This window comes from Porites lutea, chromosome 2 (genome assembly GCF_958299795.1).
Source record: "Porites lutea chromosome 2, jaPorLute2.1, whole genome shotgun sequence".
NCBI classification, from domain to species: domain Eukaryota; kingdom Metazoa; phylum Cnidaria; class Anthozoa; order Scleractinia; family Poritidae; genus Porites; species Porites lutea.
The window spans coordinates 5034126-5047710 of record NC_133202.1 but is presented as its reverse complement, the minus strand read 5'-3'; the positions used below and the strand labels follow the sequence as shown (position 1 = coordinate 5047710).

At 38.6% G+C, this 13585-nt stretch overlaps 1 protein-coding gene across 1 annotated transcript in view; it reads left to right on the top strand.

Annotated features, from left to right (window-relative positions):
• Window positions 1–6474, top strand: part of LOC140925316 (uncharacterized) — a 19179-nt gene extending 12705 nt beyond the window's left edge. Inside the window, exons 3-5 of the mRNA XM_073375324.1 lie at window positions 4756–4882; window positions 5735–5853; window positions 6417–6474. Of these exons, the coding sequence (XP_073231425.1) occupies window positions 4756–4882; window positions 5735–5853; window positions 6417–6474 (304 nt within the window). The remainder of the gene's footprint in view (window positions 1–4755; window positions 4883–5734; window positions 5854–6416) is intronic.
• Window positions 6475–13585: the final 7111 nt, after the last annotated feature.

Here is a 13585-nt window from a genome sequence, read left to right as displayed (position 1 = left end):
TTTTGTCTATGCGAATTTAATACCTCCTTCTTATTACTCTTCCAAAAATCTTTGATGCTATTTAATCTTTTACTGAAAACTCAACATTTTGCGATACCTCTTTCCGTTAGTATTACGAAGCCAAAAATTTTAGTAGTATGTAAGTCCTTTTTTACGAATGATTATCAAACCTGGGAAGTCACGGAAAGGTGAAAAACCGACTTCAGAAAAACGTAGACAAATTAATGGACTAAAAGTGTCGAAAATTGAGATGAACGGAACATTTTTCATCGAGGAATTTTTTTTCTCTAGCTTTAGAAATTATTTTTAGACAATTATACTGTGCTTCTTCGAATTATCGCTTTTTTACACAAAACATTCAACCGTTGGGTGTCTCTGTACCACATCACGGAAAAGGTCAAGAGGTCCTATGAATGTCCTAAACAGTGGTTAAGTAGGACAAGGTTTAAAAATATTCGGTTCTTAAATAAATGCGCAACTGTATCATACCGTAATTAAAACCTTTTTGTCAAGTTGCATTTTGTTTTCTTCTTGTGTGCAACTAACCTTTCACAAAATGCAGTTTGCTGGATGTGACAAAGCGGAAAAAAGACGTTGCGAAATATCAGTTAGGCTTGTAAACTGCCGGAGTAACATCCAACGCAGACGCCTCAAAGAATAATCTTCCGAATTCCGGCTCGATAATACGGTCTTAAATTTATCTGCACACCAGTTTTGGGAAGTATTGCACTAAAAATACAATACTTTTAAAATATTTGCTTTTGCTTGTTATTTTTTCCGCATAATATATAACACGTTCTAAAACAAAATGCGATATAAATTCTACAACGATAAAAACTCGCAAATAATTTAATATTTTACCAAATATTATCCCCCCCCTGGAAAATTTGAGCTGAATGAGGCAAATCTTTTCATACTTAAAGGTGTTTTCGAAAAGATTGTCCTTAACTTGCGCTCTCCTGTATTGAACACGATGAGATTATTAGATATAGGGCAAAAAAACTTTGCTTTTACCATACTTCAAACAAGCTGGCAAATAATGATTTGTTTAAGATAAGTATATCTATCGCTCTATAACTGGAACGGTTTAGCAATAAATTTATGCTCACTGACTGCATGATACCGCAGCAAAAACCTTTAATATGTTTTGTTCCAGCCTGTTCACAGACCCTCTATTTTCTCTTCAAAGTCCATCGAGCGCGCGTGATAAAAAACAAAAACCGCGGGGCATTTGCTGACTGCCAGCGGAAGGGGTTAGGGCTGGCGAAGGAGAAAATTCTTTATTTTTCTTTCTCGCGCTCCGCGCTCGTTCTCGCTCGCCGATGTTCTTGAAAAGAACGAAAAGAAAAAGAAAACAACGTCTGTGTCCAGGCTAGTTTTAATTTGTTCAGCCGTTTCGTTTTGTTTATAAATAAATCCATAAATAACTAACCTTTCCCAAAATGCTATGCTGGATGTCCCCACTGATCAAGCAAAAACGTATATCTATAGTTTTTGTTTGGAAAATATCAGTTCGGCTTGTAAAAGACGTCTGCGTTGGAGGTAACTCCAGAGAAAAATAATCTTCCCTTAATTTATACGGTCTTATAAATTATCTGCACATCTGTTTTGGGGAACAATATTTCACTATTAAACTTCAGTTTACCATGAATAATTGTCTTGGCCATCATTTTTGACCCCTAATTATATCTATCCCCACAAAATAAATAAAAATTTGCTGCTGAATTAGGCTTTTTTGTTAACTTGGACATCCTTTTTGAATCAGCCCACAACCAATCGACCCTACTTGATGGACACACACAACGATTATTTCGCCTTCGTGTATCATTCAAGGTATCCCCACAGTTTCAAATTATAACTTATTTCATGTCAATAGTTCTTGAATTTTTCTTGAATTTCTTTGATAAAAGTATGCCAAAGAAAACAGAACTGCAGGATAGTACAAAGAAAGAACACCATTTACTACAAATCCTTTGGCCTGCGTAGGGACTGGCGGCGAGTGAATGCCTTCCTCTCGATCGCCTGGTCACCGCTATTATTTGCGCGCCAAAACGTATTTCTTTTAGTTTTTTGTTTACACTATATTGCATGAATCCCTTGGGAATAATTAGACCTTTCCTGTTTTGTGCTCTTATTTTAAGGATGTCTCATAAGCCGCTACGGTTTCAAATTATAACTTATTTCATGTCAATAGTTCCTGAATTTTTCCTGAATTTCTTTGATAAAAGTATGCCAAGAAAAACAAAAGTGCAAGATAGTACAAAGAAAGAACACCATTTACTACAAATCCTTTGGCCTGCGTAGGGATTAGCGGCGAGTGAATGCGTTCCTCTCGACAGGGCACCGCTATTATTTGCGCGCCAAAACGTATTTCTTTTAGTTTTTTTATTACACTATTTGCATGAATGCTATCGGAATAATTAGACCTTTCCTGTTTTGTGCTCTTAGTTTTAAGGATGTCTCATAAGTCGCTACGGTTATAACATGTTTCAGGTTGTATCTGAATTGTAACAATTTAAACCTTCTTCCTTCATATCTGTAAAGTAGCTATTTAGCTAGTGAAGCACGTTTGACCGCGTTAAATAAAAGTTATAGCATTGTATTGTATTGTATTGTATTGCATTGCATTGCATTGCTTTGCTTTGCATTTCATTGAAAAAAAAACCCTTCAAAGGCGCGTGTTAGTGGTAACCGCTGTAAGTAAGTAGGAGCTTGACCATATAAGCACCTAAATGTCAAAAGTAGAATCTTTTTATTGCCTCTACCATTTTAATTTTTGCAAGCCAGCTGCGTCTGTGTTATTCTCTTCTGATGCATATATTCCAGTTCACGTACATAGCGTTGCTATCTGTTGTTTTTCTTATTTTTTAAGAAGAGCCTCGGCTTCTGCGGATTTTAGGTCAAACATTTTCTTGGCATTCACCCACACGGTATAAGAATCAACCTGTGTAAAGCAAAGCAACAAAATCATTCCTAAGAACTAATACAAGATGACTGGCTCATATCACGGACTTTACAACTCTCCGACGCAATGATCCTCCTTAAACCAGGAGTTCGAAGAACACATAGGCTTTAACTGGACCGCCAGAGGCCTTATACCTCTGTATATATTTCGGCTGTAATGCGCCCCTAGGAGAATGGCGGGGGAGTTTCATGACGGGGGGATAGCCTGTGCACAGACCCCTCTCCTCTTCCTGAGGGGAGGAGGGGTCTGTACACAGGCTAGGGGGTGGAGTACTCTTCGGCGCGTGCTCTTCTTACGCGCGTAACTAGCGCCAAGGCCCCTTGGGCTGCTCCCGGGTCTAAAGACCTGTTCTTTTAGCCTTCATGACAGGCGCTTTATGAGCCAAGCGGGGCGAACGCAATATTTCGCGCGGCTCGTGTCGCGGTCCGCGCGAAATATTGCGTTCGCCCCGCTTGGCTCATTAAGCGCCTGTCATGCAGGTTATGTTCTTCTCAATGCTGTACTGCTGAAACAAAAAGCACTTCGGCACGCTTAGCTAAACCCCGCCCGCTACGCAGAGTGACCCCACACAATACACGTACCCGAGAAGTTTCTCAGGCTCAGCGGTTTTAAAGGCTCTTTCAATGGTAGGGATAACCTTTCCGAGTTATGACACCCTGGTGTGGACTTATTCTTTGATGTCTATATCCTGTCCGCGCCGTAACTGCCGGCGTTCAGGTACATTTCAAGCAGACCAATTGATCAGTCACCTTTTACCTAAGTCCATTGCAACATTTTGAACGTCATCCAGCCTATAGGCTCATTCAAGAGAACAGAAAAGCCACAAAACATAAAAGTTCTCTTAGCTTATTTGAATGTTTTACTTTCCACTCATCATCACAGCCCGGAAATAAGGAGAAAAACTACTTTTGGTGCATTTTAAGACAGTCAAAGCACACCTCAGTTAATTTGAGCAAATGTGGAGGGAAAATGATCAATGGCAACAACATCTAAGGGCTTTGATTACTTGCTAAAAATACAAAGCAAGACAACTTAATAATTAGTTTTTTGCGATTTTTTTTTCCAAGTTACCCGTTACGGTAGTTTTACCAATTCAAACCCTTAAAAATAGCAACAACTCTGGTAAACTAGTTTCAAAGGTCGTGATTAAATTACAACCCACTCGCCATAGAGTGCTCCAGTAGCTGAGTGATCTCAGAACGCGGAGGGTCGTGAGTTCGAATCTCATCGGTTAGTAGAGCTCGGCAATTTTTCTGAGCTTTCTGATGGTAGATTTATTTTTCTTCCACATCATCAAAGAAACTGTATCTCGGAATGACTTACTTTAGTTTCACTTTGCAAGTTGGCTCTTTGAATGATGTGCAAGTGTCGTAAAATGGCAGAGGGTTGTTAGGACTGCTTGCATCGCAACTGATGTCAATAACATACTTAGAGACCTGTTAATAAAAATACATGGACCATGTTGATGATACTGCAAAGCAATAATGTTGCTCAGTTGTAACAGCTAAATATCGGACAAAACCTTGTAACACACATTACAATTAGAGGAAAATACCTATTTTTTGCACTCGTCCTGACAAAGTTGCTCACCATCGCCAATTAAAAGACCACTTTCCCCAACCTCGTTCGCAGGGCGCTTTTCCCTGGCTTTGGAGTCCCACCTCCAAAGTCAGGGAAAAGCGCCCTGGGGACGAGGTTGCATTTTCCCCTCCCTTCTTACAAGGTTGCTTATAGTAACACAGTTTTACAGGAAGTATTATATAACATCGATCCATCAAGGATTCTTATAGGAAGAAAGCAAAGATGACAACAGAGGTTCTTAACTCAATGGAAAATGTTAAGTGTAACGAGGTGGCAGGTGCAATGTATGCGTTTCCAAGGATAACACTTCCAAAGAAAGCTATCGAGGCAGCCAAGGTATCATGTCCTGTTTCCGGCCTTGATTTCTAGTGCGACACTGCAGAATACTGTCAGTAATGGATATCCTAGGTGTACGGTAATCCAGATTCCGGAACCCGGGAATTTTTTTCTTGTAGACTGATCCGGAATCAGTTCTGGGGTTTAAAATATGGAATTCAGACCCGGTTGTTCATAAGATGAATAGTGCTATCAACCCGATAAATTCACTATCAAGTGGATAGGTATGAGCGAAACCAATTGCACTATCCACTGGACAGGGATTTATCCCGTGGATAGCGTTATCCACCTTTTTAACAGCTGGGGCCTGCTCTATATAGGAAGCCTGGAATCTCGCTAAAGACTGGAATGTGGAATCCAAGTTTCATGGACAAGGAATACTGAATCCAGTACCCGCCATCCGGGATCTACAGCATAAAATCCGGAACCCACAATGCAACGTGCGATCCAGAAGCCAAGATTCTCGTTAATGCACCTTATATTAGAAGAATGCCAACCCGTTTCCCGCCGTGTCAGTTTTCATAAAAGGCGTTTTTCGGTTAGAAAAAGTGAAAAGGACGCTATAGGCTTCCATCTTATTCAGGCTGCTGACAATGTCCTGCGAAAGTTAAAATTTCACTTTCTCATCTTTCCATATTTTCATTGCTAAATTCCATATGTCGTATCGATCTAGTAACAGCTCCCAGTAAAGGCTTCATCGCGGGATTCTTTAAAATACAGATATTCCCCTCACAAGGAAAGTATGTATGTGGTCTGTTTGGTGAGCGAAGTGAAAGGATTCTGGGTGGACAAAAGTAATGTGTCGATATTTTTTGAGTTTACTGAGTTGTTTGTATTGTCATTGTTATGTAGGCCAAGGAAATTCCACCAGACGAGTTTTACTGTTGGCAGGCGCTGGAGAAAACTGGAATTTACATGATTCCTGGCCACGTTTTTGATATGAAAGGCAGCGGTAACAACTTTTACTACAGGTAAGATTTGAATTAACAAGGGCCATGAACTCTAGGTCGGAATTTTGATGATTTTAAAAACCTCTCTGTGATATCATTTGCGCACTTGTGTCACAAGATTTTCACAGGCTTGTCTAATATATTTAGATCGATTAGATTGACTGCACCTTTAAATTTGAAAGGACCCCTCTTTCCACCCAACCCCCCAAAATTCTACCTTTGTACCACCGGATGCCTTTTGACGAACGCAATAAGGGTATACACAGATCGGCCCATAGCCGGGGTGATGGGGGCTTAGTGGAGAGCCTGTATCTGGGATAAAGTTGGTGTTTACAAATAGAAGGGCTTACAACCGGGATTATACGGTATGGACCAGCGCTTACACTTACGTGGGAAAAGGCGTCCTAAAAGCGACTTGTCCGTAAAAGCGACGTTCTGTCATCGTGAAAGTCTGATGAAATTGGACCAAGTTTTATCTCCACATTGTGGGTTAAAATAATCCAAAACGTTTTGATTTTTCAGACCCACTATCCATGCGAAGGAAATAACTTAAAACGGTTTCATGTTTTAATCTTTCTTGGTAGGATAACTAATCTTCCTTCTGAAGAGACGTTCGCTCCCCTCCAATGTTTGAGCGTCTAAGAACCTTTCACCAAGAATTCATGGCGCAGTTTAAGGACACGAACTGACAAGATGGATTTACTGGATTTAGTTTCCAGTGATGACAACATTTAATCCAGACTATTTGATATGTCCCCATATTCATTTATCAGGGGAAAGGTTTCTGATGTAAAATATATGTTTGAAGAAGCAAAAGTCTAACTTGTTTACAAATTTCTATTTCTCAAGAAAGACTAAATAGTTTTGATGACTCTTCATTCATCTATGATTTTCGAAGTTTTTCAATTGACTTTCCTTCCCAGATTTGGCTATATATCATCTCCCAAAAAAGACCCGGAAATGTTCAATGTGTCTGGCAAGCTGTATACAAATGTCCTTAACCACACAACGAGGAAAAACAACATTCTTATAATCCTCTCCTAAAATTGATGTGGAAAAAAAAAGACTTTTTTAACAATCTTCTGACTTTTCCCATCTTTAGGACACGGAAGTGTGCTTTTCCCATTTCAGCGTTTTTCCGGCCCATTCCTTGTGATATTCCAGACACAGATAAGAACGTAAAGAAATCCTGTTTATACAAATAGCAACTTTATTGAAGTCTCTTTAAAATACTGATTTTACTAACAGCGATATTTTACAATCAAAACAAGTCGCATTATTAAAGTAGATATCGCGTTGTGAAATAACAAATTAAGAACTAAACAACTTCTGCGCTTAATGTACATAATGGATATATTTCATGTTTTGAGAGCGCAATCATAATGACTAACTCTAAACAAGGAAATGTAAAGGATATCTTTTCATTTTGGAAGCATACTAAACGTAACGAAAAGCCTGATAAACGAGACTACCTAACCTGCTCTATATTTAGTTGTAGTATTTGACGAAATACCGTGGTTCAACTCATCAATGGTTAGATTTTGTTTTCTTTTGTGTTGCGGTAGTGTTTTTTTTTTTTTTTTTTTTTTTTTTTAGTTTTTGTTTTATTTTTATTTCGCACACACAAACAATTACAATACATTACATTTACAATTCATTACAGGTAACTGTTATCGTTTACAAAAAAAGAAATAAATAAAAAGAAAAGGAAGGACAAAGTCCACCAAAATACTATAGATTATATATTAACAATTAAAAGAAGGCTGCCTGCCTTATGGTCCTCCATCACCCATCTGCCCGTTTGTCACTTGTACTTTAATTAACTGTATTGGTCAAATTATATTCTGAGGGGCATTGTTTAAAAGTAGCCCATTTCTTCCTAAAAGAGGCTAAGTTATTATTATCAAATGCAATCTGTTTCTCAATTTCCATGTTGCGGTATGGTTATGTACGATTGAGAATCAGAGTTTAAAACAAAGGAAAAGAGCATTTGAACAAAGGAAAAAATTGCACCACAACATTTATTTACAGCCTTTTTATCGAACTTTAAAGGCCGTAATAATAGTTAAGCAATAGACCACACTTTCTATGGGTTTACCGGCGTGATAACCCACGCGGGATGTTGGGAGAACACGAGAAAAGCTTGTAAATCACGAGCCGAAGGCGAGTGATTTACAAGCTTTTCGAGTGTTCTCCCAACATCCCAAGTGGGTTATCACGCCGGTAAACCCATAGAAAGTGTGGTCTATTGCTTTTATAAAATAACTTTTATTAAAATGGAGTCTTTTAGGTAAAAAATATTATTTTAGTACCGTGATCAAGTCATGTCTTCTCTCTAAGGTCATCATAAGCCAATCACGACTCACGATTTAATAGCGCTAAACTTTCTCAAAACTCAGTTCAGTCAAACAACAAACAGCAGCACTTCAAAACACGAGTTTTTGCACTCATTACATGATAACTTATGAAAGCTGTTTTACAGGAAAAGTCAACACATATTCATGCGAACGTACAATGAAAGAATACGTTCATGGTTTGTTTACTACAGAAGTAGAAATTGATTGAACATCAGACTGTACGCAGCTGTATTTTGTTGAGTCGATCCGTAAGAATTTCGTGCTTACAGAGGAAACTGGCAGCTATTGTAATGGAGGACTTCATTCACTTTTTACAAGCCGCAGTGGTTTAAGATCTGTTTCCTGGACTTTATTATGATCAAGAATTGCTGCGGTAACGACGTGGCTGCATTTGCGAAGTTGTCGCATGTAACTTTATATGCACGTACAGCGACCGATGGAAATATGTCAGTGGTGGAGAAAGGTTTCTTTGCCGTAGCCACATATTGGCGTTAATATTTGTCGATTTGTGAATTCAGGTGGTGTGAGGTAGGTCATGGCATCGATATCATCGAATAATTTGTGCAAATGTTGGAAAAAAACTAGCCCGAAACTCTGACATCTTTCATCATCGTTGGCAGCTTGTTTACAACCTCCAGCGGCCGATTTTGTACCATATCTTGATCAGAGATCTCTTTTTGAAACAATTTCTTTGATTAAGGAATTTAATTTTGAAATAAAATAAATCAAGAATGCTAAAACTATCCGTTTTGTTGCTGGTTGGCACATTGTTAAGTTTTCCTAGAGACTTTGTACACCAGAAATTCACACAGTTGTTGTCTTTCTCTGCGATTTGGCATCGTCGTGAAATGTAAACTGTTTTCCAACTTTGTACTTTATAACTTCTAAAGCTATGGCAGTAGCGAATTGTGACGCTCAGTAATAAAATGTGAAAACCAACGCTTTTAATATTAAGAAGGGATAGGTAAGTAACTTGTTCTGTTTTTTAGCCTTTCTAAAATCGTTTGCAGATCAATAGCCGGTTTTGTTTATGGCTCGTGGTCCGGATGCCTTTTTCTATGGGTTTACCGGTATAATAAACCATAGGTTTTCGACCAATCAGATCACGCGTACTATCTCAGTTATTTTATAATATACAATCAACTACTGCTTTTTTTTTAATGAAGATGACGAAATCATTAGTTGGCTTCCAAGTGTTAAACAAAGTACATTAATTAAGCCAATGAAGAGGAATATCTCGGGTATTTTGTCTTCGTTGACGTTTAAATAAGAGCAGGAGAGCTTTCCTAAACTCTGGAATTCTGATTGTGTAAACGATGGGATTAACAAGCGAGTTCATAAAATATAGAATGATTAAAGAAAACTCCAAACGTACTAAAAAAGAACGGAATTTTATGATATCAGTTTGATAAAGAAAAGTAAAAACCGCAAATGGTAGCCACATCAGTAAGGATACGATAGTCATTATGAATAATGTTACAGTCAGTTTCCTTTGTCTGTTGGCTGCACCATGGTGCTGGGGATGCGCTCCACACAAAAATTTAACAGCAATGGAAGAGTAAGAAACACAGATAACAAATAGACACAAACAACAGTATGATTGCCATAAGTAAAAATGATACGACCTTTCCTTCCCATATTGCCCATGTATTACAGTGGCAGTTGATACCATTGCAGCTAAAACCCAGACACCAACAATTGTTACCCCGTAGACCCACTTTTTGATGAGGCGATGCCTGAAGGGACGAATTGTTGCATGCATCCGATCCAATGAAATGACTGCAATGTTTGTTAGAGAGGTCAGAGGAAACCAGAGGTAGAGAAAGGTAATTATCACTTTCAGTTCCTGGCTTAAGTTCATTTTCACGATGTCGCATGAGAAAACTGAGAGGAGTCCAAAAAAAAGAAAGTGAGAAAATCCTCCGACAAACATATCAACTACGGTCAGGCTTATAACTAGGTACATGGCACGAGTGCGAAGACTGCGGTTTTTTATAAATAGGATGATTGATAGAAGGTTCACTGTTACTATAGCAACACATACGGTAAGGGTTACAGCAAACAAGGTGATGCACTCGGATGAAGATAATTGCATGACTTGTTTTCTTTTACTCCTTTTCGCTTCACACTTTTACCCGTTCTCTTCTGTTGTTCGTCTACCTTTAGAAAGAATTTGAATTGAATAAAGTTTGATTACTTAGAAAAGAAAAGTAGGAGGTGAGACAAACAAGGTTGACGTCTGTTTTTCATAGATCAATAGTGAAGATACATGAATAATAATTCGACGAGTTAGGAAGCTCACCTTTAACTTACAGTTTTTCAAATTGCCTTCACAAAAGCCGAAGTGAAAACCCTTGTTTTCACCTGTGGAAAAAATATCAGTGACGTTTGAGGGGAGATTAGGATAAATTGGTTGACTAAAAGCTGAGGGCATTAAATTTCCTTTCAGCGCTGAATGTTTTTAAAACTAATTAACGTCTACTCAAGCGCTCGTTCACCTGAGAATAAATAATAATGATTATCATTATTATAATAGTGGTGGTTTATTTACAGCATTTCCAAAGAAAATGGCTCTACATCTGCTGATAAAATATATTATAGAATGTCTAATCGATTTTTGGAAGACGAACCTAACGAAATTTGCAGTCATTTGACTGAAACGGCGTCAATAGGCAGGTTTCCTAAACGGCTCCAAAATCACAGTAACGAAGGAAAAGGAAAGGAGAAAAAGAAAGAGCGAGGAGATCAGGAAAGGAGGAGAAGAAAAAAAAGTAATGGCTGCACTCTTAGGTTTTATAATGAGCTACTTTGGATATAGTTTTTGGCCGAAAAAAAACTGTTGGACGGAAAAGGTCCATTTGACGATAACGTTTTCAAATATCCGGCGAGATATATACAGCTTAAAACATTATGTTATTACATCAGGAGCAAAAAATGTTCGTGGTAAAATGCAAAGGGTACTACTAACCAACTAGTTAACTAACAATCTAACTGTGGCTAAAATTGTATTTGAATCTATTACATTAATACTTTTTTAACATTTTTATTTCCGTCTTTAAAAATATTGAAGGTCTGTTTGGTATATAGGGAGTAATTGATCACCAAAATGAAAACGTGACTATCATTTCAGTTAACCCTTCTAAGACAATCAAATGTCGATAGTGAGACCGGAAAAAATTAGGTGTTTCATGCATACTCTTCGTGAAAAATTTCACTCGGTTAAAGGAGCTGAAATTTCTCATGAAAATATGACTGAAGAGGGCCTTAAGTCGCGGCTTAGCTCGGACAATCCTTGTATTTTAACATTTTCCATTGCAAGTATTTTTAGGTAAGTATATATTATAGTGAGGAGGAGAGAAACATCGCTCTTACAACCCGCCCACCATATTAGACGCCGCCTCTCTCCAAAATTTACTCAAAAAACCATTTGAGGATATCTTTAAGATTGTTGTTTTAAAAAGCAGCTCTGCAAATGCGTTCTAGGAAACTCTATAAAATTTGTATCTGTTTGGTGATCCTTGGTCATCCAAACGACTCGAAGCAATCGGATGAATTTCAGGCTAGGGCTTCTTCAGCCGATGCGAATTTATTAGCGCTTTACTTTTTCGAAAATCTTTGATGCTATTAAATATACAGAAAACTCAACATTTTCCGATGTACATCTTTCCGTTACTGATTTTAAAGCCCAAAATTTATTATAAGTAGTCCATTTTTGCGAATGATGACCAAATATGGGAAGACAAGTGAAAAGTGAAATTCCCATTCCCAACTTCAATCAGAGAAGTTAATGGACTGAAAACTTCGAAAAACTGAGATGAATGATACATTCATCCATGAATTTTAAACTCTTTTCGAGCTATAGAAATCTCTAGATTATATGTGCTTCTTCGAACAGCTATTTTACAGAAACCAGTCGTTGGGTGCCCCAGGCTACCACATGAAAAGACTGAAGGTCCACCAGATATGCTAAATAAAGGACTTTGGTTAAACATTCGATTCTAAGGATTATTATAATAAACATTGGAGGTAAAACCCAGACAAGAGCAGCAATTTTTACCCCGTAGACTCACTTTCTAATGAGGGGATGCCTAACGGCTGAATAGGGACGAATTGTTGCATGCATCTGATCCAATGAAATTACTGCAATGTTTGTAAGAGAGGTCAGAGGAAACCAGACGAAGAGAAAGCCAGTTGTTAATATCAATTCCAGGGTTAAGTGCGGAAATTGCACAATGTCGCATAAGTATAGTAAGGTTACAAATAGAGAAAAGTGAGAAAATCCTCCGACAAACATATCAGCTACGGTCAGGTTTATAACTAGGTACATGGCACGAGTGCGAAGACTGCGGTTTTTTTTATAAAAAGAACGATTGATAGAAGGTTCACTGTTACTATAGCAACAGACATGGTAAGGAATACAGCGAGCCAGGTGATGTACTAGGATGATATCATCGCTTGTTATTTTGTCGCTTCATACTTTTAATTCCCTTTTTCTCTCTGTTGCTCGTCTACCTTTCAGGAGGGGGACATTGGGGGGTACCCAATACCGCAATACCGTAAGAAAAAATGGCAAACACCGAAATACCGCGTCGAAAATCGTCTAAATACCGATACCGCATATTTTAATCACATTCATAATCGGCTCCGCATACTTATGGGTGCTTCCATCTAGCGCGTTTAATTATCTCAGGCATTTATGCACCAGATGTCCATGCTTTTTTAATATTTTGGTAGTTGGCAAATTTTCACTGAAAAGAACCTTTTGGTAGGTCGACCCAACAGCTAACTAACTCCAATAAAAATAACTCTTGAAAGCGCGAAGAAAAAAACAAACAAACAAAAAAACCGACCAAAACCCTTTCCACGCACGTCTAGTGCGAGTTTGGATGAGTCTATAGTCTAGTATGTCAGTATCTCAGGGGTCAACTATCTCGACTGTCTCCCCAGTGGGGAGGAGCGTTGCGTGACGACACTAAAAACGGCTGAGTAGCAGACTGGCACACGTACACAGATCGAAAAGCCTGGTAAGGTAACTTGAGGTGACTCATTGTCATTGGATGCAACAACAATCACATTGTATATTATCGACCATTAACTGTGACAAAATGACCCACAATGGTTTAATCATTTACCGTTATGTCTCAAGACTTCTAAATATTAACTTTTATTGACCTTTATGTCGTACTGTGTTTTGCTTTGCGTATTGTATCGAAAAGAAAGCGCAAATAAACGGTACCGTAGCCTGCGTGGCAGGCGCAAAAAGGGGAGGGGGGAGGGGGGAAGGGGGAGGGAGAAAGGGAAAAGGGAAGGCGTCCCTCTCCCTCTCCCCAATCCCCCTCCCCTTTTTCCCTTCCTCCCTATCCCCTATCCCCTACCCCTTTCGACGCCTGCTACGC